The 27,571-nt window shown below is 36.7% G+C and overlaps 1 protein-coding gene across 2 annotated transcripts in view; it reads left to right on the top strand.

The window, feature by feature from the left end:
• Window positions 1-27,571, top strand: part of DCC (DCC netrin 1 receptor) — a 1,088,923-nt gene that overhangs the window by 533,070 nt on the left and 528,282 nt on the right. For both annotated transcript variants that reach the window (XM_084780514.1, XM_084780515.1), the window contains exons 4-5: window positions 15,364-15,514; window positions 16,821-16,957. In XM_084780514.1, the coding sequence (XP_084636640.1) occupies window positions 15,364-15,514; window positions 16,821-16,957 (288 nt within the window). The remainder of the gene's footprint in view (window positions 1-15,363; window positions 15,515-16,820; window positions 16,958-27,571) is intronic.

Here is a 27,571-nt window from a genome sequence, read left to right on the forward strand (position 1 = left end):
TGAAAGGTTTTTCAATAGCAGGGCCAACTGACTGCTTTATCGCATTTTACCAGCTGTGGACCTCCTTTTAGAAGCAGAGCCAACCTCTGTGTTATCAACTAAGTTGAAATCATATTCACAAACTTATTTTTCATAGGGCAACAGCCACGGCATCTTTCTGTCTCCAAATCCATCTCCTGTGCTTATCTCTAAAATCCAATCTTCTGTCAGGTTAGCTCTGTCCTGATATTGTAGCAATTCATTCGCATTGCCAAGATCCCCTGCTGTTTCTAGCTTGTTTGTTCTTCCTCCCATAGTTGAGGTAACTTCATCTACATAAATGTGGAGTTCCCCAGTATCAACCATGAGCATCATACTTTCGCCATGATCCTATTTATTTAATATTGTGACCTTCCACCAATCATGAATGTTGTTAATGGAATTTATAACAGTAAATCTTTACCAAAACTTCTCTGTCTTTATACTTTTGAAATTCTTTGTATAGATCATCATCAAAAGAATTTCTCTGTATGACAGAAATAGCCTTATGGAATGTGCTTTTCAAATAATAAGATTTTGGACATACAATTACTCTTTGAACCATGGGATGTGGAATAGATGTCATATTGTAAAACAGGAAACAATAATCTCATGAAACTGCTCTTCAGTGACCAAGATCATTTCCAATAAGGAGTAATACTTTGTAAGAATTGTTTCTTTTTTCCCTGTGTGAATAGCAGATCTCCACACAGGGTATATCACAAATAGTTGTTCTGTCACATAATTGTTGTTGTAGTTAGCAAAAGCAGAGTAGAAAGAAGTGCTATAATTAAGGGTCCTCAAGCCAATTTTCTCAATGGTGGGTGAGCATTACCTTTAACTTAGTTACTACTTATATTAGCGCCCAGTTCGTGAAACAGCCCGGCCTTTGAAGCTTTGAAGCCAGGTATTAGCATTTGTCTTCAGCTATGAAAAGTCCCAGGTGTCATCTTATTTGAATAGAAAGCTGTTGACATATGTTGGAAATCAGCTGGTAGTACAGTCAGCTTCCTCAATTGTCCCTCCTGGATTTTTCTGGAGAATTTAATACATCTTTTACACTATCATTTGTACCTTACAGCACCATTTATACCTTTGACTTAGAAATGGCTCCTTTAGTATACCACACGAATCAATGATTTCTACCTTCAAATTTTCACCTAAAGCTTTCTCGCGATGCTTACCTTCACATAGTTGGATGGAGTTTAGGAACTTGTTCTAGATGATGGCTTGACACAAAGGAATTTAATGCCTGGATTGATCTTCTGTCCAGTCGACTCCACATCAGCAGAACAACTGTTTTGCCATCTTGTCAGCTATAAGCTCAAGGAGCACTGCCTAAATTTTTTTCTAGAAAAATTTCCTTTGTACTGAAAATTTGACTAAGTGATTAGTACGACAGGTCCTCCTTTCAGCCTCCTTAAGCTTTCAATGAAAAGTCCCTCCTTACTGAACTTGTGTCTAGCTTTGAAATTAAGCCAAGCAACACAGAACTCCTTCCAAGTATATGCAATTGGCCCAGCTTCATTATTACCAAGGACCAAGGAGAGGGAAACATAGAAACAGTAGGAAATCATATTTATTTTTCAAGCTTGCCACCTCTGCTATGACTTCTCAAAAATAATACAGTTGTAATAGGAGAGGTCACTGATCACAGACTTCCAAATATATATGATAAGATATTTTGAGAATGATCAAACTGTATTGGAGACATGAAGTGAGTATGTGCTATTGGACAAATATGGTTATGACAAACAAATAAAATAACCTAACATAAAAGCAATTATTTATAAAATACAGTCAAGAACAGGAAAAGATAGAGATATATCAGGGAACATAACCACATTATCTTTAAGTAATATATTCAGAACAATGTTCTACAAGGGATGGTAAACTATACACCAAATCTAATTTCTGAATTTACCACCAAGCTAGGTTGTTAATTATTGAAAGTACTTGACTAAGACAAAGCAAGGAAGGGGACATAGATATGAACATACCAAGCTCCAAATGAGCACAGATAACTAAACATTCCTAGGTGGATATTTGGAGTTCCCGAATTACTTCAAGGTCATCAGAGAAAATCTGATTCCAGTAGATGAAAATATGGAATATAGAGTTGAACTCAGCATACTGAGAGTCTTAAATCTTATGCCTAGACATTTAAAGTGAATTAAATTTATCTATGCTTGGGAATCATTGCAAGTGTTTAGTAATGTATATTCTAATGTAAGTAGCCCAGAAAAACAGGAAAAAAACGCAAATTATAAGTACAGCTCAACTATCACCAGATATTTTCCCTTATACTTCATATTACCTGAATTAAAAGATTTCCCTCCACTTAATTTTTTTGTAAAGGAGACTTTTGAATGTATTTTTTTCTGACATCAGGCTGTAAATAGGACAAGGCCTTTTTAAGATTTAAAATGAATGGGCATTATCATGTGTGTTCCTCTCATATATATTTTTCAAAGAGAATGGACTCTGTTAGTACATTATATTAAGCTCCATGTAGTGTGGATTTTCTATACACCATAATGTATCTGAACTGCATGAAAGGGTCTGAACATGGTCTGCCACAATCCATTTTCCAAGATTTTGCTCAGATTGAGTTAGTATCCCAATGTGTTATTATGAGAAATGATTAAGGGCATGGATCTTAACATCAAATTAAGTTCAAATCTTGGTTTCACACTTCCTGGCTGCATAATTTAGAACAAATTACTTAATTTAAGGCATTATTTTGTGGAATGAAGACAGAGATAGGATATATTTTGTAGAATGATTGTAAAGATTAAATTTGACAGGCCAAATGCATTCTCTAGTCCTCAGCAGATACTGTAATTATTTTTGCATTTTAGAAGCTTTCTCAATGCTAAATAATTTGATTCTTATTTGAAGATTATTTTCCTGATTATTATCTTGTTTTGATTATGGGTATACAAGCATCCTGGAAGTTATATATCTTAATTTGCCTAGCCTTCTCCTTTCTTTTATATATTTATTATATATGCAGTGCTCTGCCTGCATGACAGAAGAGGGCATTACATCACATTATAGATGGTTGTAAGCCATCATATGGTGGCTGGGAATTGAACTCAGGACCTCTGGAAGAGCAGTCAGTGGTCTTAACCTCTGAGCCATTTCTCCAGCCTTCTTTTTTTATATCTAAACCACAGACGCATGGAAGTATTTTCTTTCAGTATCTCATTACTCTCTGATTTCAACCCATAGCACTCCATGTCCTGCTGTATGAAACAAGCCAGGCTAGCTTAAATGAGAATGAGGAAAAATAGTATGTTTGCTAGTATTTGGTCTTCAAAATCCACTAGCAATTCACACAACACTAACGTCCTTTGTTAATGTCTATACAGAGAAGAGATAGGATGTGATCTGACTTTGCAAATAATCAGCCCCTATCCTGAATTTCAAGGATTTAAGTGTTCCAGTTTGCCATAGAAACTCCAGTTTTTGAAAAGTGCATGACAATCAAAATCGTACAATAATTATTAGCCAAACAAACAAACAAAACAGAATATGTGCCATTTTTCCTATTTTTAGATGAATAAAAGTCCCTTAGTGTACACTACAACAAAATTTCCACAACAAATGGTCAAATGCCTTTCATTGTGTCCAGCTGATGAAGATTCATGACACTCTGTGGCCTTCTTCTACATAGAAGCTAGCATCCTTGGGAAATTTGTCTGAGACAGCTCAGGAATGAGAGGACCAATCCTGTTATATTAAAATTAGCAACAGGAGATTAAGTCACATCTTAGTGGATGTGAGACACCTGAGAAAGCTGTTACTTCAATGGGCCTGATCCAAAGCCCTTTGGGGGCTGGAGAAGTAGCTCAGGGTTCCGAGCACTTGTTGCTTACACAGTGGGTCAGGTTCACTTCCCCGCATCTGCATCTACATCTTTGCTCACAGCCATCCGTAACTCCAGTTCTAGGGTATCCAATGCCCACTGGGCAATGAATATGTACTGTGCACATGCACACATGCATGCAAAACACACTCAATAACTAACTAAATAAAATAAATTTTAAAAATCATTTTAGATCCATCAGTATTTGATATGTTAGTAATGTAAATTTAATTACTGCAGGTAAATATACATTCTCTGACTTTGAATCTATGCCTTACTACAGTTGGGGTATGTCAGACGGTCCATGACTTTTACACGAAAAGGCAACTACTAAGAGCTTTTTATGATTCACTCTGCCTGTCACCCCCATGTCCCCATGATCATCCTATCATCGAATCCACTTGTTTTCTACTTTCCCCTTGACCCTGAGTAATATTAGATATTGATTATTTCGTCTTCTTTTACTTTCCATTCTCTAAAGATTTACTGTATCCAAAAAAGTAAAACAAAAAGCTAAAATAGGCTTCTTGAGGTAAGCTTTAATGGAGGAATGGGTGGTTCTTGACAAGAGGAGATCCTGGGTTTCCATAGAACTATGTGTCCCTAACTACAAGTGAGACGGTAGCGGTGCTCTGTGAATGGGCGGAGGACCAGGCAATCTTCTCTAACTCAGACATGAACAAGAGTCCTTCCCTGAGGGTGTGTGGAAAACAAAACTAATTTATCAGTGCAGTGTCAGAAAAAGCACAACTGAAATCACCAGAAAGCCTTCTTTTTTTCACTGCCATAGTTAAACACTAATTACTTCCTAGAGAAAAATAAAAGCATATTCTGCGCTAAGGTGTAACAGTTCTGCCTTCATTAATTCAACATAGGATAAATAGGGAAAGATCTAGATAGTTTTATTTTGTTTATAAAAAGCAAGTATTCGATTAACAAAAAGAAAATAAAAGAAACCTCATTGCTTTTCTGGAAAGCTTTAAATGCTTCTCCATATGCATATATAAATTATGAAGATTTTTGATTCTTTAAATTAACATAGACAGCTCATAATAGCAACATTTGTTTCCTAGAATCCTAACGTCAGCTTAAAAAATTAAACCATTCTAAAAATGAAAAATCACTTCCTTCAGACCTGCTTCAGTCATCATTGGACCAAAATCTCCCCGAGAGACAGAAGGGAGGGGATCAGCCATAAGGTAGTGATGAGAATAGATGTTCTCCTTCTTGCAGATCGAGCTACAAATAGCAATGAGTGTGCGTTCTCGGAAAAAGAAAGAGGAAATATGAGCAGATGCAGGAGTATTTACAGAGGGAATGCCATTTTTAGTACCAATTAGTGTAAATAAGGCAGGAAAATGATAGAATCACAGAGTGAAGAACAGTCCCTGAGAAATGGCTCTTTGCTTCCCCAGTGTTCAAAGCCCCTCAGTTTACGGCCAGATGAAGATGTTTATTTTTTTTATTTTTCTTTTTATATTTTACTTTTTCGAGACAGGGTTTCTCTGTGGAGCTCTTACTGTCCTGGAACTTTCTCTGTAGACCAGGCTGTCTTCAAACTCACAAGGACCCACATGCCTCTATGTCCTGAGTGCTGGGATAAAAGTTGTATGCTACTACCACATAGCAAAATTTTTAAAATTTTTATTTTTTATTAAATACTTTATGTTTTTTTTTTTTGATCTGTGAGATTAGATTGGATTTCAAAAAATATCTAAAGAAAGACTTGGTAGGGATGCCATAGAAAGTTTCACTCTGAGTTTATACCACAGCGTATGCTTTATTGAGACATGCAGACCTGTCAAACCTGAGCTAGAAGGACAGTGGCTAAGCAGCCACTATGTGTATGGCAGGCTAACATGAAGGTGGGAATGCAGATACAGAAAACTCTGTCAAGTTGAATGAATTTGTAACTCCTGTGCCTGAGCAGAAATGCAAAGAATCAGCCCACAGTAGCTTGCTGTGTCCTTCAGTTCCAGTCAAAAAGTATATGATAATCCATCCACCATGCCTTTAATAAAGCACACCAAAGAGTATACAATAGGGTAAACGATTTTACATTGAGAAACCATGAAATTTAAAACCATTTCTAGTTTTTGTGATAGTGACAGTTTTTTAGCTGAGAAAACTGGTGATTTTTTTTTCTTGCTGACACAGATTCCAACAGTCCATAATTTAATTTCTCTATGCCTCAGTTATTCCTCAGAATCAGCACATAACTTTATGGTGAAGTTTCTAAATATGGTAATGGTTTTGGAAAATGGTCCCCTTAAGAAGAGGCTTTCAACCAGGGTGAACACGTAATCCTACTTGTCCAGAATCCTCAGCATTGTGTTCTGGGAAGTACAATAACTATAACAGACTTTCCTTCTACTCTAAAACTCAGCTCCAGTTGGATAATGTACATGGCCAAACTAGTTATTTGGCACAAGCAAAGGTCTGATGTATTGGGGAAAAGTCTACCAATGTGAAGAGTGACATCTTGTTCCTACTGAGCCTCCGGCTCCGTTTGACCACTGTAATGTTTGACAGTGCCCTTTGTTTCAGAAAATGCCATTCAAATTTATTCTCTAACTCCACTAGCAACCCTTTCATTTACCTCGTTGTATCTGGGGCTCTGACGGATGTTGTTGGGTTTTATTTCTGAATATATTAATCATAGGCACAGGGTTGTAGTGTACAAATCTAGAGGATCGAGAAATAACTTTCTGAATAGAACCTTCCTGAATGATAATGATTAGACATTTTTAAGATCGTACTGTTTTATATGATGAAAATAATGATAATAATGATGAAAAGGAGAAGAAAAAGCAAGAGGTGCGGAAAGGAAGTAGAGGAAGAGGGCAGGGAAAGCATATCATCAGTTTCTATTTGATAGCTGCAAAGCTGGGCCTATACTAATAGGAACTGTGCTTCTTGTACTAATAGGACATGGTCTATCGTGATATCATCCTCTCCCTGGGAGCACTGTCCTCCAAGGGTTACATGAACCGATCTGTCTGTTACTCTCCCCAAGCTACCACCATTTCACCATTTCTCTCTCTCAGTCCTCTGCATACCATCTCTCTCTCTCTCTCTCTCTCTCTCTCTCTCTCTCTCTCTCTCTCTCTCTAAGCTCTTGTATTTATACCCTTCAGTATCTTCAGAATTAAACTAATGCAGGTGGCAAAAAACACTTCCCTCTCCATGCCATGCTAGGCAGGCCATTACCAACTGGCAAAGACCATGCCCCACTACCAACTGGCAAAGACTATGCCCCACTTGAGGCATTTATCAGCTGTGCACAAACTAAAACCCAAATTAAATTTCCACACTTGGAGTTAAAACAAAAACATGTTTACAGAACATAAATGATCAAACAATGCAAAATTTTCATTGCAATGGGTCACGGATTTTTAGGTTCTTGTGACAAACTGTGAGGTTGAAACAGCAGTGTTACAATCTCTGTCGTAGGCTTCACCATGCTGCCTAGGAATGCCCTTGATGAGGCTGTAATAATTATTAAGCTCATTGAATCGCTATCCTTGTTATCATATATTGTAGTTTGGTTTTCTGCTGGTCAAAAGTAGACAATGCACAGGAAGGATTCCATTGTGCATTGCAGTTTGTACAGTAAAGAGGAAGGATAGCAGGCTACCAAGAAGAGACTTGATACCCTATGAGCATATAAAGGGGGAGGAAGTCCCTCTCAGTCACAGTCATAGGGGAGGGGAGTAAGGGGAAAATGGGAGGGAGGGAGGAATGGGAGGATACAAGGGATGGGATAACCATTGAGAGGTAATATGAATAAATTAATAAAATAAAATAAAAGACTTCTATGATAATTTAAGTTCCAAAAAGAACTAGGTACTTTCTGTTGGTTCCCCATATGGAACACATGCTTGACTTGAAAAGACAATCAACAGGAGGGTGATGTCTTTTCAAACACAGATACTTGTTGGATATTTTATCAAAATTGAAAAATTTGAATGAGTGACTTGATGAAAATATTTTATACCAAGAATGTTATTCAGTATTCTAAGATAAAATTAGAACTTTGAAAAACTTATACATTTGACTGCTTTTGACAGCTTTCCAGCACTAAAAGTCATTTTTGATGAGGTTGCTGGTTATAGTAACAAATTCCATTTTTTTCTATAATGACACATGTCAACAGTTGGAAGTCCTGTCTAATATAGTCTACTATTCCAACTTACCATTGACTGATGTGACAAAATCATACATCAGGAAATGATCCATTCAAAGTAGAAGATGGGCTGGTGGATCTTTTTTTAAGATAGTATGGAATGTTTATTGATACCATGTGAGATCTGACATCACAACAAACTGTTAATCTACTGGCTGTTGAGATTTGGTATAATGTTATAGTTCTATAATTATCTGAAGTCTCTCAGAATGTGCCTTTGACAATTGTAGATACTACAACTCTGAGAAGAAAGGCTTCCCTAATGGACGTGTTACAGTTCTGAGGGGGAATGCAAGTTCTGATGGGGGGGGTTCTCAAGGCAAGTGCTAAAGCTCTATTTTGGTGGGAGGGGTGTTCAACATTACAAGTGTTACAACTAAGAAGAGAAAGGTATCTGCCAGTCTGGACTCAAGAAAGACTACAAAGTCACATCATGTACAAACCTCACACAAGAGATTTATTGGTAAAGGAAAAACAGAGGAGGGTAGCTGCCTCTGCTCAGGAGAGAAGCAGCAGAAGATCAGGTTTACATAGTGTTACTTCGGGACAGAGCTTTCTAGGGAGGAGATTTCTAGGGTGGCAACTGATGGTTTTTTAAGTCCGGAGTTTAGGCCTTTTATTCTGTAGAGCAGAGCTTGTTCACTTGCTTCTGGAGGGACTGGGATTAGCGCTGAAGGCCATTAGAGAATTCTGTGGGTGGAGCCATGAGCTGGGAGGTCCTCAGTGGTGGGGCCTGGCCTCTCTCACGCCTCTGGACTATTTATATACAATGCAGTACAAAAATATTTATGAGAAATATATGAAATGAAGAAACCATCTTAAAACCAGCTCACATTTTAATCAAGCCACTCACTCATTAAGGAAACTTATACAAATGTAAAAAATTATCACTATTGTCACTACTATTTTTCTTTGAACATCATGTTATTCTTGAAATACCTAGTTTGTAAGGTTCAGCTGCCTTAAGAGAATTCTTGGGAGCTGTCAGTAGCAGCCAGCAGTTTCAGATCCTCGGTTGACATTGCAATTCTCTTCTCAATGATTTTAGAATAGCCCCCTCCAATTCAGATAACTGACGAAGCTAAAGAAGTCCAAATTCTCCATTTAAAAAGAAGTGAAAAGGGTAGATAGATTATATGAGACATATAGTCAAAGGCAGTTGCTACATGCCAGTCGTGTGCTCCGTGGCATCTCTGCAGTCCAGGGGAGAACTAGGCATCACTCTGTAATAAGTACTTTGTGTTCTCTTACCTTCCCATGGTGCTTTACTCTTCTGCCATGTTGGTGGCTGGCAGACCAGTCAAAAGCAAAACAAGAAAGCATGCCAGCATTTTTCATTTCAACAGTGAAAACTGAACTGCTTTGTAGTTGAAGTAGATTAGGACTTTACAATCAATTTAGAATCACGAGTCATATAATCTTGCACATATTCGTGAGTTTTGTATTACAGAAGGTTTCTCTGTAACTACTAATATGAACATTGGCACCTGTGACTTTTTATTAGTTTTACTGCAGAACAATTGCCAAATCTGCTATGTAGTAGCATACTTACAGATCTCTTCAATTTCATTTTAAATTGTTTTAGACATATGAAACTATATGAGCTGTATGTACAGTTTAACTTACAACAGCAATATAATCTGTCACCCAATGTATAAAACATAACATCAAAAACTTATATTCACATGAACCCCTCCTTTACTGTAATGAAATTGTGTTCATTAAATCACAGGAAAAGATTTCACATGCTTTATTACCTGTATAACTCTAATGGGACTTGAATAGTCACTGACCATTTATCTAGAACACAAATGACATTTATCATTAATTACTAATTTAATCCTATTTTTATTAAAGTCAGTTTAGATATCAAGAATTGTAACCCATAATTTTAAGTTCATATCAGCACAATTTTTTTCCGTAAAACTTCTATGGAGTTTAGAAGGACAACTTTCATTTGATTTTAAATATTTGCCTTGAGTTTTAGTCATCAACTTTTTTATTTTATTAATTTATTCATGTTACATCTCAATGGTTATCCCATCCCTTGCATCCTCCCATTCCTCCCTCCCTTCTATTTTCCCTTTATTCCCCTCCCCTATGACTGTGACTAAGAGGTACCTCCTCCCCCTGTATATGCTCATAGGGTATCAAGTATCTTCTTGGTAGCCTGCTATCCTTCCTCTGAGTGCCACCAAGGCTCCCCATCCAGGGGACATGGTAAAATATGGGGCACCAGAGTTCATGTGAAAATCAGTCCCCATTCTCCACTCAACTGTGGAGAATGTCTTGTCCATGGGCTAGATCTGAGTAGAGGTTTGAAGTTTACTGCACATATTGTCCTTGGCTGGTGCCATAGTTTCCATCTTACCAAAAGCAATTTACAGAGTCAATGCAATCCCTATCAAAATACCTATGCAATTTTTTGAAGAAATTGAAAGTTCAATTCTCAACTTCATATGGAAAAACAAAAAACCCAGAATAGCTAAAACAATCTTGAACAATAAAAGATCCTCCTGCGTTATCTCCATACCTGATCTCAAGCTGTACTATAAAGCAACAGTAATTAAAACAGCATGGTATTGGCACAGCAATAGGCTGGTTGATCAATGGAATAGAATAGAAGACCTAGAAATAAATCCACACACATATGGTCACTTTGTAAGACCCCCTCCCCTGTGCACCCGGCATAGCAAGCATAGCAGCAGTAACGTTATCTTGCAAGGCAAGACTAGAATAATGGGTTCCCGAGATAAGATGAGGCCTGGAGCTCAGAGGAGAAAGATAAAAGCGTGCTTGTCCTTGTCAAACAAAATATTTATGGTTGGCCATCTGGCCCAGGGAGTGGGCAAACTCCCCTGTTCCCATCCGATGGCCGGGCCATAACCTCGCTCCATGTCAAACAAGATATTTATGGATGGCCACCTGGCCCAGAGAACGGGTAAACTCCCCTGCTCCCAGAGCCCACCTAATGACCGGACTATAACCTCGCCTCATTTAAATTTACCAATCAGAGCCCTGTAACTATGCTTTTCGCTTCTGTAATCGAGCTTCCCGCCAAACTCCCTATAAAGGACCCCCTAAAGACTCGCCCGGCGCGCCAGCCTCTTGGGAGACTGAAACGCCCGGGTACCCGTCCCCTTAATAATAAAGCCTCTTGCTTGTTGCAGCCGAAGCCTTGGTCTCGTTGGTTCTTGGTGGGGGTCTCCGCGTTAAGACCGCCGTGTCGGGGGTCTTACAACTTGATTTTTGACAAAGAAGCCAAATCTATTCAATGGAAAATGGATAGCATCTTCAACAAATGGTGTTGGTCTAACTGGATGTCTATGTGTAAAAACTGCAATTAGACCCATATTTCTCACCATGCACAAAACTCAAGTTCAAGTGGATCAAAGACCTCAACATAAAACCAGAGGCACTAAATTGGTTAGAAGAAAAAGTCGGGAAGAGCCTGGAACATATTGGCACAGGAGACAACTTCCTGAATAGTCATCAACTTTTATGATTTTTTTCCTCTTTGTAAAAGTTCTATACACCTTGCAGCAGTGGAGTTTAAAATAACTCTTCACTCTAAAAATACTGTGTGCCATTTTGAAAACCTTTAGAAAATACAGAGAAATTTAAAGGTGAAAATAAAAACCACCTGTAGTGCTATCACACAAAGGTAACCTTGGCAATCATCTGTATCCTACTAATTTTAAAATGTTTTTTTTTCCTGTGCTTCTCTAAAATTTTCACTTTAAGGATGAGGGGGAAAAAAAAGGAATAATACATTTGAAAATGTGGATGGTCAGACCATCCTAGCTGTGTAAAATAATAGCCAAAGGGAAACAGAAACAATAACAGCAACGGCCAGTGGGCATGTTGAATTGTTCAGATATCACGTTATCTCAGTCTCAGGAACATGTGTTCATAACTCACATGTAAAAGGATCTATCTCTAAAATACATGATGAACTTTTTCAAAGCAGTGGTTAAGGACAAACGCCAAGTCAGTTAAAAGAAGCCAAAGACTTTAACAAACAGTTCACCAAAGAAAATGTACAGTGAGAGCAAAGCATGAGAAACACTGTATCTGAGACAACTGAGACAAACTACTGCACACCCATTACAATAAAAGTCTAAGAAACATACTGGCACTTAACAGGAACACCTTCATCATTGGTGAGAGCAAAAAACTGTGCAGTCACTTTGGAAGAAATCTGGAAGTTCTCTCCAAAGCTAATCATAATTCACACCAGATTAACCAATTCTGCTCAGAAGAATTGTGGTCATCTGTAAACATGTATGAGCTCATAACTACAATCACACGCATTGACCCAATACTAGACAGGTCCTGCCAATGCTCAATCATATAAGGGGAAGGCTCACAGGGCTATGCCCCATACTACTGAACTGCTGATTGTTTCTGGGTCTGGAGATTTATTGTCTCCAGTTGTGTACTTAAATGCTGAGCTGACCAGGCCCCAATAGACAGCTTCAAAGAAGTAGGCCTAGTTAAACTCAGTGTCTCACCAAACAACAACAACAACAACTGCCAGGGACCAAACGGCCTGAGGCCGACCCCCACCCATTCAGCATTTGCAGCAAACATCCTGCTGGGCCACTCATTAGGTATGCAAGGCATCCGGCTTAACCCTGAGAAGACAGCCATCCGATCCTAAGATAACCACAGAGACATCCTGCTTTGTCTCACCTGGAAGACCCCTCCCCTTGCAAATGTTCCCGGGGCTCAACCCAGAAGATTTTGTACTTTTCCACTACTCTCCTTGCATACCCCCGCCCTCCCTAAAGCAGGTTTTAAAAAGCCTGCCATTACCCTCAATAAACGGCTCTTGACAAGCAACTGTTCGCTTGAGCTCTGCATCTCTCTCGCCCATGTCTTTAACTACAGGTTGCGACCCCCCTCGGCCCCCCAATAACTGACCAGCTGGACTGGTTGGTGGACTAGTTACATGGACTAGTTATCCTAGTTTCTTGGACTAGTTAAACAACAACAAAACAAACAAAACAACAACAAAAAACATGATAAATAGAGTTTTAGGGATGCGGAAGGAATAAATAAGATACTAAGGGAAAGGAAGAGACTGGGAAATGAGAGTTATCAGTATGCATTTTGTACATGTGTGAAATTGTCAAATAAACCTATTTAATAACACTTAAAATCTATATGTATTAGTATAAGGTTTGCCCATAAACATAAAACATAACAGTAACTAAAATGTCATTCAATAGGCAAACTAATAAATTAATAAACAGGGCATATTAATATAATTATATACTATCCAAAAATAAGAACCAGTTACCAAACCACAAAGTAGAGAAATGTTAAGGATATAATGTTAAGTTTAAGAAGTCCAGTTTTAAAAGATAGTTTATAATATGATTAGTAATTATTAATATAAATAATAATATTTAAGTAACCTATAATCCATCATGTTACTCAGGTAAAACTTTAAAACAGAGAAAATCCAAATCATTTTAATCCTTTAAGGTGCAGCAGTAGTGAAATGACTAGTTAGTCCTTAAGATCTGAAGTAGGGCTAAAGAGGAAAAATGAATAAGTAAAGAAACTGCATATTCTAATGATAATTACATGACTTGATTTTTTGTATAAGTTTGTATAAAATAATTAGCACTAATTTAAACTATGAAGATAATTTGATAACTGTGCTAACATTAGTCTGTAAGTTACTAATGTAAGAAACTTATAATTGGGAAAAAGGTAGCAGGAGGTGGGCACTTGATGACACTGAGAAACTACTCATGTTTTATTTGTTTAAGATTTTTGATATAGCAAGTATTTTTAAGTATTAAAAATGAACTATTTATGTGGTGGTTGTGTTTTTTTTTTATAAAATAAAGCATAATAATATTAGTTGCAGTTTTTATTTGTTGGTTGGTAACTAATTTACCTGTATAGTATCCCAAGCAGAATTTCCTTTAGGTAGAAAACAAAATTAAACAGATCTCACCTGGAAGAAACAGAGCCACCTTGTACAACATGTTCATGAATGGTATTTCTGGAAGCAGGTGTCTGAATAAATTGTCTTCCTTTATAAGGATAGATATGTACAAATGCACATTGTGTGGATTGGTCTATTTCTGAAAGCACTTTCTTTAGGCAATATTATCTTATAAACCACATTTGTTTATTTGAAAAGTCACTCTTGAGAGGGGAAAATGAAATATGCCATTATGTGATTTCCATACGTTTTGAGGCATTTTTCAACAACATTGGTCTAAGAACAATTAACACATTTAGAAAAAGCGCTTTAAATATTTTCATTGTGAAGATTATTTATTTATGTTGTTGGAACTACCAGAGGCAGATGTGGGGAGGTAGAGAAAGTGTGAATTTCTATACACAGTACTCATTGTTGAACATTACCAGCCAGCAATGTGTTTTTCTTCTGTTATTACTCCACACTCAAACAGTGTGAGATTGACTCCAATGGGGACAATAACCATGTTTAAATGGATTCCAGGTTCTTCCCACATAGTTTCCTATGAGGTCAGGAGCAGCCTGCACTATGGCAAGGTTGCATCTAATCTCACTTTGGGACTCTCCTTTTACGTTTGTTCTGGATTTGAATTTCATCACCACACTTTCTGTGCATTCAGATTTGGTTTGGAGTTTATTGCATTGCTAACTTAATTCTATTTAATTCATTAAGTTAAAAATATCCTTGATTAAATTTCCCACAAACAGTGTAGATTTTAGTAGAAATGAAGAAACATAGTAACATATCTTAAACAAACCAACTCTGATGGACATTGATCAACAGTTCAGGCCAAAGGATAAGGCTGTCTCACTGACTGGGAAGTCTCCAGTCTCCAGCTTATTCTTGAACTCAGATAATGAAAAGAAAGGTGTTCTTACTTTGTGCTTTTTGTTGTATAATTGATTTCTTAGCACCGAAGTACATCATAACGTCAGGATTCTACATTCTGGAAATGGAGAAACCCACAATTTTATATTCAGGTTCCTTTGTGTATGTCTATTTTTTAAACTTAACTCTCAACTATATTTTTTGTTTGTTTGTTTGTTTGTTTTGAGACAGGTTCTCTCTGTGAAGCTCTGGCTGTCCTTGAAATCCTAGACTATGTGGACCAGGCTGGCCTCCAAGTCACAGAGACCCACTGCCTTTGCCTCCTAAGTGCTGGGATCAAAGGCTTGCAGCTACTATGGCTGCCTATTTTCCACTATCTTGCACCAAATGAATGAAATGTATGATTCAAGATAAAATTTTAAATGAGACATATGATCCTATGTTTCCTTTCCACAGATCCAGGCTTGCATAGGCAGCTGTATTTTCTGCAGAGACCATCCAATGTAGTAGCCATTGAAGGAAAGGATGCTGTCCTGGAGTGCTGTGTTTCTGGCTATCCTCCACCAAGTTTCACCTGGCTTCGGGGCGAGGAGGTCGTCCAACTCAGGTATTACCCACTTAGGCTCTTGAAAAGTCTTTATTATTGTGTTTTACTTTCTGATAGGTGTAGTTTTCTGAAAATAATTATATTTTTCTCAAAATGCTTGTCATGATTAATATATGAAAAATATTTAACCATTGGGTATAGGGGATGAGGAAAGAAGTAAAAACCCGTGGAATGAAATCTGAAGGGAACCTGAAAAAGTAGATTAATATTAAGATGCAAGAATATTTAATGATGTCATCACAGGAATGTGACAATGAGAAGGTAGATATTATATGTTCATAACACTATGCACACACACAATACTTAGCTTGATATGACAATCATTTCCTATTACATGTATATGTGCAGATTGTCATATTTCATACATAAAAGCACATCTTGGTATACCATACACATAAAGAATTTTCATTGTCAATTATATTTTATTAACAGTGAATGTCGAGAAGAGAGTGTTCCTTCAGTGTCATGCCATTGCAATGGCAAATATTGCATAGATATTTTAGTTCCAAATGTGCCTCTACCTATCCCAATTATTATAAGTAGAAGATAAATCTAGAGAACATGGCTCACATTGGATTATCCAAGGATTTATAATAAAGGAGAGTTAGAAAGCGTGACCATAGTAGAATGGAATACAAACTCTGAACCACATTGACCAAATGGGTCTCACTTAAGAAATTAGGTTCATTGATTATTATGACTAGCCTACCCCTTTTAACACATTTAATCCCTATGACTAGATACGTACATAGATCATAAATTACTGTTTACGTTTTGTCTAATTTAAGTAAGTATTTAGGCAACAATAAGCTACAGCATGCTGTCATGTGTCTGAGGTCATGAGGCATACGGGAAGTCCAGTTTTAGCCCCACTTTGATGCAGTCACATGCTCTTGGTTCAGTTAAAATGTTACTTTTTAAATGGTCATTGAGCTATTCATCAGAGTAGAAGATATTTATTGACTTCCACTCCGGGGAACCATTTCTTTGGCCTTGAAACACTAAAATTAAAGTGATAGAATCAGAATCAGACTAGATTATTTGGAAATGTTTTTAATGCCATTACTTTTATATTTAATCTAGTTAATCTCAGAATTAATACACAGAGCCTCCCCCATGCGAATTTACCTTGAATTAACACTAGTTCAATAAGTGAGACATATAAAGCCTCAATGACATCAGGGATTTTATTTTCTTCAGTTCTACAATGTGCACTTTTGTGGAATTCATCGGCACTCCTGAATTCTAGCCTGATGCTCAGATATGTTGGCGGGCCATCTCATTGCACGTGACCTATGTCTTACAGGTCTAAGAAGTATTCACTGTTGGGTGGAAGCAATTTGCTCATCTCTAATGTGACAGATGATGACAGCGGAACCTATACTTGTGTTGTCACGTATAAGAATGAGAACATTAGTGCCTCAGCGGAGCTCACCGTCTTGGGTAAGTCAGCGATAAGAGATAAGTTTGCATTGTACCCTTCAAAATAAATCACAGTAACATTTTAGATGCTTCTCACTGATTGCTTCCCACATTGATTAGTGTGAAGTTGAAAGTTCCCTGTACTCTACACATGCCCTTACTCTACTTTGATTAACTGCACAAGGGTTAAATGCAGGCTCTGAATATTTGCTCATTGTTTGAAAGCCACATTTATTACTCCTTACTCTCATTATTTTAGTGATGTTCTGAAAAGTTCCCAATGTGTTAATGAGCAGATGTTTCGAGTAACAATGAAGACTTCTAAAACTACTACACATGCAGAAAATAAATGATAAAAATGATAGAAATTATATAAAAGTGTACGTGAGTGGAAAGGCCAATGATATTTGAAATACTGTCTGACATTAAATTGAATAAGATTAGAAGATTAGTTTATTAATATGGGTTAAGTTTAGGCATCATGTTGAAGGCAGACAACTAAAATCCAATATATTTAAGGAAAAGTTGCATAGCGAGAGTGTACTTTAAAGAGTTAAAAGGGATTTATGTCCCTTAGCATGAATGAAAATGAAGAATGATCTGTGGTGCCAGCTCAGGCGATTAATATCTTATCAGGGTCTCAGAATTTGTTTTGCCCATTTTGACCTGAATTGTGCACTTTGAGAAAATACTCTAATGTTTTATTTATTTTTTCCTGTATACTTCAAAAATTTTTTATTGGCTTTGAATTTGTTCCTGTTCAATAAAGTCTCTTCCTAGTTTTAGAAATCTCAGGAAGAACACAGTCTGTTTGTAGTTTGTTCTGTAGAAATTAGAAGATATTAGTGAGTTCTAAGCTGTGTCTATATCTTCCAACTCTGGCATCCATTTTGCTTTGGACTTTAAACAATGTGGACGAGATACTAGGATAGATGACAGGTTAGACAATAGAGTTGTTTATTTTCTTATCAAAACTTCCATTCAAAACAACGAATGTGTAAATTATGTTAATTCTCTGGTTTTAAAGATAGCATTACTTTTGCTAAAATATTAGCAGCCTTCAATCTCGGGACAATCTAATTTAATAATTTTTTTCTATTTGACTACAGCAAAGAAAGTAAAGCATTAGTAGTGTCAAATTACAGTGAGACAGTGCTGATGAAAAATGGCCTTTTAATGTGAGATTTACTGATCATTTGATGAATGTGGTAATATAATAAGCTGGAATTTAGAGTGCTCATAGATGAGGTCAAGTTTTACGTGAACTTAGTGTACTATAATGCTTTGTTGACATCTCAGCTAACTTTACATGAGTGCTGATACCTGATGACCAGCTAATATTTTCCACAGTACCCCTGTGTGCCCATGCATATCTGCACACAGACTGACATATCATTTACTTTGTGAACTGTGACCTATTATAAAACACCTATATATGTTTTGATGTATTTAAAAGTATCCAGAATGGAGAGGCAACAAAAATAATTTTCCCACTCTCCATGATATATTTTCCATTTTTCTTAGGGAAACATTTTGGTATGCTTCCCTCCAGAAAAATCTAACAGAAGTGTATATGCAAGTAGACTACAAAATTAATATGATACTGAGAAGGATCTGGATTTCTACCTATTCTTGTTATAAGTTTCTGCAAAACAATGCTAGTGTATCACAACTATTTCTCTTTTTTATGGTAAAGAATTTTCATGCTAATATGGAAATAAATAAAGTTATACAATATTAGTTCTGTAATATAATCTAATTACATACATTCACACATGTAAAACGTGTAAGCCTTTAAATATGTATGTAACATGTATGCATACATGTTACTATAAATACATATTTATGTATGTCTGTTTGTATATATTCACAAATAAATGAAAATCATCACATACTGAAGGAAAAAATCATGAAACAATTATTCTTCAAAGGATCTCCTATGTGAGGTATGTAGAGGTTGCACATTAAATAGCAGTGATCTTCTTTGCTCCAATTCTGTATAAGTTTGGAAAATAAAACAGACCAACACATCTTAAATGACATCTTTATTCCTTTAAGAGGCTGACACTGAGAAGGTTGATTATATCTGGATGAAAGAGACAAGTCCATTTGGTCACTTTAGAGGTGTCTTTTCTGTTCTCTGAAGGAATGTGACAGTGGAAAGGAATTTGGTCTCCTGTGTATCTAGAAAAGAAGTGTAGTGGTACAGAGTTGCTTTGGACGTCCAGTTTGACCGAGTTACTTGAGTCATTTTCTCACCATAGGACCCTCCCATCTAAGGAAGGAGGACTTTTGGTGAAATGGAGAGGCAGTTAGTGTCTTCCCAGATAAGTCTCTTTAAGTAAAAGCCATCTTCACACTGAGGACGAAACATGACCCATGGCTACCCTAACTTGAGGTTTCATGTCAGCTCTATCTGATGAATAAATTATTCTCAGACAGATGAGTTTCTGCCCCTAAGAAGGATCCAGGATGAAGTCAACCTAGTTTGTTCCCACAGTCCCAGGCCTAAAGATAATTATGTGGTTGATACACACACTTCTCATCTGTTATTTCTGCTGAGACAGGTATACGATAAGGCAGGTTATGTGATATGCAAAAGAATATTCTGAAATTTCATAATTCATGCTGTAATTACACCTAGTAATATGTGATCTCTGACAGTGTTAGAATAATCTTAAGAGAACAGGAAAATAAAGGATAGTAAAGTACAAAAATAAATAATGACATTCTTCTGTGAAAATAAGGTTAAGTTAAATTTCATAGTCATAGCCTACAAAGAGACAGCAAACGTATAATTGGTATCTTCTATCACTTACTCTTATTTTTCAGAACTACATATTAATTCTATAATCATAAAAATAAATATGAGCATCAAAACTTAAACATGCTTTATTTAAAAAGAGAACAAACTAAAGCTAAACAACTGAGAAAAAGAATATTTCAAAAATAAAAGTGAAACATAATCCAATATCCTCAACTTTGTATGTAACAGATAAATTACATAACATCCAGCTGAGTTTGTGCTCTTTCACTCAGATATAATTAACTTTCTCAGTATTTGGTATTACAAAACTAAATATGTCATTTGAGATATCTTAGTCCTTTTTTTGTGTTCCTAAGCTAATATAGAATTAGAGCAAAGTCCACATTTAGCTCCATGTAAGTAGAAAATTTGTTTATTGCAAATTTGTGATGCACTTGAGGGTGAATCACAGTGTTGCTGTGTGCTTTTGAATATTCTGTTTCTTATTTAAGTATCTTAAACTTGTTGTTTTATTAAATTATGTTTGAAAATAAATACAAAAAAGCCTCAAATCCAATCATTTAATATTCATTCATTCATTTCCAAAGGAAAAGGAATATAGAACTGTTTGAACTCTCACCAGAATCTCAAGACCTCCCCCTACCAATATAGTGAATCTCGTCCTTGTCACAGTTACCTACTCTGGATCTCCTTTTCAAAATACGCATCTCTGTGGCATTAAAATGTATTTTTCTCGTTTTTAAGGACATTCACATTTTAAGTTTGTAAATTTGCTATCTTTCTTGGAATTGAAGTATTTATTTAAGCATATTTATTTATCTATTCATGGGAACTCCTTGCAAATAAGATGACTCTAACTATATTGTTTGTATAGATACAAATCAATGGACTAGTTTGCTTTTTAAAACAGTCAATGGCTCCTTATCTCTAAATTTGTTTTTTATAACTAATCATCTTTCCAGATTTCTGCTTATAGATTACATATTATGTTTGAACTACAAGCATCTTTAGTTTTCTTAACAAATAGCCAGATCTATGCTCATGTATTAAATTTTATATTTTATCTTCATTCATTATTATTTTTTAGTTTCCAAGCAATCACCAATGGTAACTGGGTAAATATTTTAAACATCCACAATAAATATCATATGACTGATAACTACTACCAAAACCTTGATTTAATAAAGACGTGTGTTGGAATCTGTTGTGAATATTTAATCTCTGCTGTAAAAACGAGTGTTCATATTTAAAATGTTTTATATAGTATCAGATCATCCTAATATAAAGTTAGTGTCTCACTAGCAGACTGTTTCCTTGAAAACAGTATTTACTCCCTTTAAAAATTCATGCAAGAAAAAAAGAATCCTTTTTCTCAGTTTTATTCAAATATATTTTCTTAACTTTTAAAATTTAAGCATAGTTGTATTTTTTGCAAGATTAAAGTCCCACAAAAATATAGACTTCTACTATAAATCTTTAATCATGCACTTTCATCAGAGTCTTGTTTTGCTTCACAACTTGTGATCTTTCTTGGACCTTCACTAGCTTTGCATATGAACCTTCCTGAACTCATGACTTTTCAAGTTTTGTAAATAACTAGATTAAAGGGACTGTTGCTGCCCTTTGAAGTAATTTGCGTCAGTAAACATCAAGTATAATTTAAATTGTAGCATTTACATTGAATTCAGATGAAATGAAAATAGAAATTTTTATAGTAGTTAAGGCACCTGTAAACCAGAATATTACATAAAATAGGGGATAACTTTGACTCAAATAAATAGTATACATTTGCAGACATATTTTAATAATAACCACCTATAGTTGCATTTCTGAACTTACAGATAGCTGTCAGTATCACTGGATATTTTGGATATCAGCATGGTACTTGAACTGTAAGAGGGCCACAAAAGGTTGGAAATCCAGGTTTCATGACCTTACAATATAATAAAACAATCCTACTTTGATGTTTCCAATGTTTGTAAGGCATTATAACAATATATATATATATATATATATATATATATATATATATATATATATATATATATATATATGCCTGGAATCAACTTGGATAGTTGATATTGCCTGTCTGTATTTGAGTGTTTTCTCATTGTCACTGACCTGAAAGGATATATTTGGAAATCACTTTTTTTGTGCCCTTAGTTCATGGAAACTTGGCCTTATCACTGTGTGCCTGTAGAGAGAGGGCACCACAGTACAGAGTATAGTGGAATAGAGCTTTGAATGCATGGTGGTTAAGAAGCAGAGAGAAAGAGCAAGAAGTGCTCAGCGACAAGGCATGACCTTCAAAGGCATATGAGCTACTACTTTCTGGTATGCCCTGACTTCTAAGGGATGTTCAACTCTGAAATCAATAGTGGATGAATCCATTGATGATGGCAATACTCTCACAGTTCATTCCTATCAATAGAGCCATCAGCTGGGGAGCAATCTTTCAACACATAGGCATACCCCAAACATTCACAGTCACTGTTTTCATAGAAGCAAGGCCTGTCCTTGAGGAAAAAGTTCTGGAAGGGATCTATAGAGCAAAATGCTGCCAGCTGTTCTCTGAAACTTGTGCCTAGTGTATATTTTCGTTAAATACCTAGTACCGTGGTTCTCACTTTTACAAACCTTATGAACACTGTTTTAAGAATTAAATAATTTTATTTTGTCCAGTCATATATTCAGTATTGTTTTTCCTATAGTTTGAGTTATAACCTAATCATAATTTTGAACATAAATCTATCCACCCAGGCAGCCCATCATGACCCTCATTCATAACCTTATGTTTATTGTAAGACAAGCCTCAACAAACATACAGCAGATTTGCTACTGTTTCAATTCCACATTGATCTGGACTCTAAATTTAGTGTCTGAATCAATGAAGGCATGCATACTGTATGAGGTATTTAAGCTCTTATCAATAAAGTATGAATTTTAAAATGACCCGTATATAGTTCATGACCACACAGAAGGGCATGGGCACAGAGGTCATTTAAGAAGAACTCCTCACCACAGATAAGTAAACATTTCTCAACTTTTCCAGAAAGGATTTGGAAAATCCCTGCAAAATAAATTATAAAATTTTATATAGAAAGTATAAAAGCTATGAAATATTAAAAAGCTTACCCACATGCACCAAGTTTTCTCATGCTTATTTGCTTTAACAAATCTCTTGGGGAATTCTAACTAGAGATCATACATGGTGTATTCTTCGGGATTTATAAGTCTGTTAAGTCTACTTTTTCTTTAACCAATCTGAAAGCATGAAACTAAATCTAACAGTGTCTCATGTCTTCTACTATATGAGTAACACATTTCTCCTCCCATATGATTTGTGTTTCTTCTGTGCCTAAAACTGGGCATTTGCCCTTGTAGAGTCTGCTCTCTGTAATCAGAACCTGTTGCTCACCCCACTTGTGTGTGTTAAGTAGGCTTTTTCAAAGGATGTCCTCATATCTATCCCAATCTTCTGGTAAGTGAAGATATAATGGGTCATCCCTTTTGGACTAGTGTCCAATTATAAGTGAGTATATACCATGTGAGGCTTTCTGCTTCTGGGTTAACTCACTCAATATGATTATTTCTAGTTCCGTCCATTTGTCCACAAATTTCAGCATTTCCTTGTTTGTAATAGCTGAGTAGTATTCCATAGTGTAAATGTGCCACAATTTCTTTATCCATCTTTTGACTGAGGGACATTTAGGCTGTCTCCACGATCTGGCGATTATGAATAAAGCTGCTATGAACATGGTTGAGCATATGTCCGTGTTGTGTGGTGGAGCATCTTCTGGGTATATTCCAAGGAGTGGAATAGTTGGGTCTTGAGGAAGCTCTATTCCCAGTTTTCTGAGAAAGTACCAGATGTTTTCCAAAGTGATTGTACAAGTTTGCATTCCCACCAGCAATGAAGGACTGTTCATCTTTCTCCACATCCTCACCAGCATGTGCTATCATTTGAGTTTTTGATCTTAGCCATTCTGATGGATGTAAGATGGAATCTCAGAGTTGTTTTGATTTGCATTTCTCTGATGACTAAGGACGTTGAGCATTTCTTTATGTGTTTCTCAGCCATTCACTATTCCTCTGTTGAGAATTTTCTGTTTAGTTCTGAGCCCCATTTCTTAGTTAGGTTATTGGATTTGGTGGTGTTTAATTTCTTGAGTTCTTTATATATTTTGGCTATTAGACCTTTATCAAATGTAGGATTGGTGAAGATCTTTTCCTAGTCTGTGGGCTGCTGTCACTTTGTTCTGTTGACAGTGTCTTCTGCCTTACAGAAGCTTCTCAGCCTCTTGAGGTCACGTTTATTAATTGTTGACCTTAAGGCCTGGCTGTTGACGTTCTGTTCAGGAAGTTGTCTCCTGTGCCAATGTGTTCCAGGCTCTTCCCAACCGATTTAGTGTCTCTGCTTTTTTTTTTTTTTTTGTCTGCAATTTTTTTAATTAATTTATTCTAAGTGTCCATCAGTAGAAGAATGGATAAAGAAACTGTGGTACATATACACTATGGAATACTACTCAGCTATTAAAAACAAGGAATTCCCGAAATTTGTGGACAAATGGATTGAGCTAGAAATGATAATAATGAGTGAGTTAATCCAGAAGCAGAAAGACTCAAATGGTATATACTCACTTATATCTGCACATTAGCCCAAGGGGCATGTCCCACAGAAGCCTTCACTTACCAGGAAACTGGGACAGAGGGGAGGACATTCTAATGGGACTCTAGATGAGAGAAGCATGGGAGAATAGCAAAGTGTCTCTGGTTTTATGTTGAGGTCTTTAATCCACTTGGACTTGAGTGTTATGCATAGTAATAAATATTGGTCTAATTGTATTTTTCTACATGTAGAAATCCGGTTAGACCAGCACCATTTATTGAAGATGCTATCCTTTTTCTATTGAATAGATTTGGCTGCTTTGTCAAAAATCAGGTGATCAGATGTGTATGTATTCATTTCTGGGTCTTCAGTTCGATTCAACCATGATGCTTATAGTAAACTACTAACCAAAAGAGGCGAGCCTCTCTCTACTGACATTTTACCAAATAGTGTGAGGACTCAGAGTGGAAGGCACCACTCAGACCTAGGCTTCTAAAACTTGATAGGACAAAAGCTAAGACACTGGCAATTACTGAAAAAGCCAAAATAATTTATGGAAAGGAAGAGAGGCAAAGGGCGAATCTATAACGATAATGCAATGGGACTTTGGTATCCTTATCCTGGAGTTGAAAGGAAAAGATTCCCAATAGAAGAAAAAAAATGGCAGGGGATGTGGTCATCCAGGGAAGGGCAGGAAATGTGTGAAGAAATAAGGGCATGTGAACTGGTGCTGTTACAGAGGAACACCATGCTGCATTGGAGAACTAGTCTAGTTTGTGGATGCTTTTCCAACAGCATGGATGCATTTTATCATTTGTGCAATGACATTTCAGCCTAAGCACTTTGATGTGTAGCTTATTAGCTGTCTCATCTGAGCCAGGTAGGGAATCCTCTTTTCCTTCACCTTTAAAAGAGTGATAATTACTTCCTTGTAGGGTTCAGTGACTGGTTGCAAGAATTAGCAGAGAAAAATATTCAAAGTAGGGAGACATAGTTTTAAATATGCTGGAGGAAAAAAGTAAAGGAAAAAGAAAAAAACCAACCAAACAAAACAAAAGCAACAAAACCCAAAACCAAACATCCAAGTATCTTGCAGCCCTCAAGAGAAGCCAGAAACTGAGTTGCAAAAAGTAAACTGAAGCAAACAACAATAAAGTAGAAGACACATTATTAGAATGTTCCTTGCAGTTGCTCTTTACCCATTTTGTGTTTTCATCCACACACAAAAAAATGTTTACAGCAGTTAAATGTTCTTTTGTAATTCTCTTGAATTGTGGAGGAATCAGCATAGTGATGCCCTGATGACACACAGGGATGCCATTGGCAGTAATCACTAGAAACACAGACACGAATTAGGATGGAGGCAGAAGGAAGATAGCCATTAGCGAGGCATTTTACATCTCGTGTTCCTCTGCGCTGCTCATGCTTGCTGCTTCTGCCTCACATCCCAGAGAGATAAGAAGATGCTTAAGCAGAGACCCATCCTTCCTTCAGTGGGGCCATATGCTTAGAGTTCTCTTCCCTTGGCTCTGCTGAGTTGCAAACATAGGAAATGCTACAGAGTGTGCAAGAAAACCACTATCTGACTCTCTATCAAAATATTTTTAAGCTTTCAGTCAAGACTCATGATTTTTTTTTCCTACTTCATTTATCACTATAACGAACTAAGCTGTGGTCACTCAAGATTTCTGTGTTGGAGCCTTAACTTTGAATATGCCTGTGTTTGGACACAAGCCTTTTAAGAGTCAAGAAAGGTAAACAAGATTATAAGGCACAACACATTAGTGGGATGTTGCTTATGAGGGAGTTTTCTCCTTGTGCAACAAACAATAATAACTGGCCCTTAACTATAGTGACTGGTCCTTTTAATGTGTGTGCAATTACTCCAGAGGCACTTGCAGTATATCACACTTGAATGGTCCCCACACATTCCATCATCAGGTCATTTACAGGTCTACCAGTAGTGAGATTGGTAAAGTGTTAGCTACTTAAAATTTCCAAGGACCTAAAAATACAAATAAATAAAATAAATAAAAAAGACAATTCTTTGGTGTGGCCATTGTAAATGCTTTTGTCTCTTACAGAAGGCTTAAATACTAGTATCTGTAGATATATGTATACTCCAGCACACAGATGCCATTTTGTTGCCGCAGAACAGCAGTAAGCCACGAAATAAAACTTAAATGCATATAATGGAAAAAAATCAGATATGAAGTACAAAAGGTGTGTCCAATAGTAATAATGTCCTACAAGTTGAAAAGACATTTAACCGTTCTTCTTCCTCATGTGGGCATACCAAGAAGAAATCACATAAACACACATAGAAGAACCATGTCAAAGAGAGGATGGAGGGAATGCTGAGTGGAACCAGCTCTGCTGCCACCTATATTGTGGGCTGCTCAGACCCTAGACTATGAGGAAAACATTCTTGGTTGCCTAATGCATTCAGAATCACGATAGGATAACCATTAAACATCAGTTAGCTTTGCATTATATTGTGAAAATGATTCTTTCATCATTTTGTAAATCATAACTGACATGGGAGAAACATATTATTAATGTGGTTTGACACTGGTAGAATTGCCAAGCCAAGGTTTCAGGAAAATGAATATATCATGTATGCAGGTATGTATGTATGTATGTATGTATGTATGTATGTATGTATATATGTATTCATTTTACATTCCAATCATAGATTTTCCTCCTTATTCTCCCCCCTGGTCCTGCCCCTTCTCCTCTATCCCCTTCTAAGCAAAGGAGAGACTCACCCCCACTCCACCAACCCTCCCAGGCACATCAAGTCACATCAGGACTAATCACATCCTCTTCCACTGAGGACCAATAAGGCAGCCCAGCTAGGAGCAAGTGATCCAAAAGAAAGCAACAGAGTCCATGTCAGAGACAGGCACTGCTCTAATTGCTAGGAGACCCTCATAAAGACCAAGCTGCCCATCAGCTACATATGTGTAAGGGACCTTAGCCCAGTCAAAGCATGCTATTTTGTTGGTCTTCTTGTGGAGTTCTTGTCCCATCTCAGGTTCCTCTAACCTTCTTCCAACTCTTCCACTAGAGTCTCAGAGCTAAATCTACTGTTTGGCTGAATCTCTGCATCTGTTTCAATCTGCTGCTGGGTAGAACCTCTCAAAGAACAGTTATGCTAGTCTCCTGCCTATAAACATATTGGTGTCATTAGTAATGTCAGTGGTTGGCTCTCTCCCATGGGTCTCAAGTTGGGCCAGGCATTGTTTGGCTCTTCCCT

Source organism: Acomys minous, assembly GCF_964271855.1.
Source record: "Acomys minous genome assembly, chromosome: 4".
Classification (NCBI taxonomy): Eukaryota; Metazoa; Chordata; class Mammalia; order Rodentia; family Muridae; genus Acomys; species Acomys minous.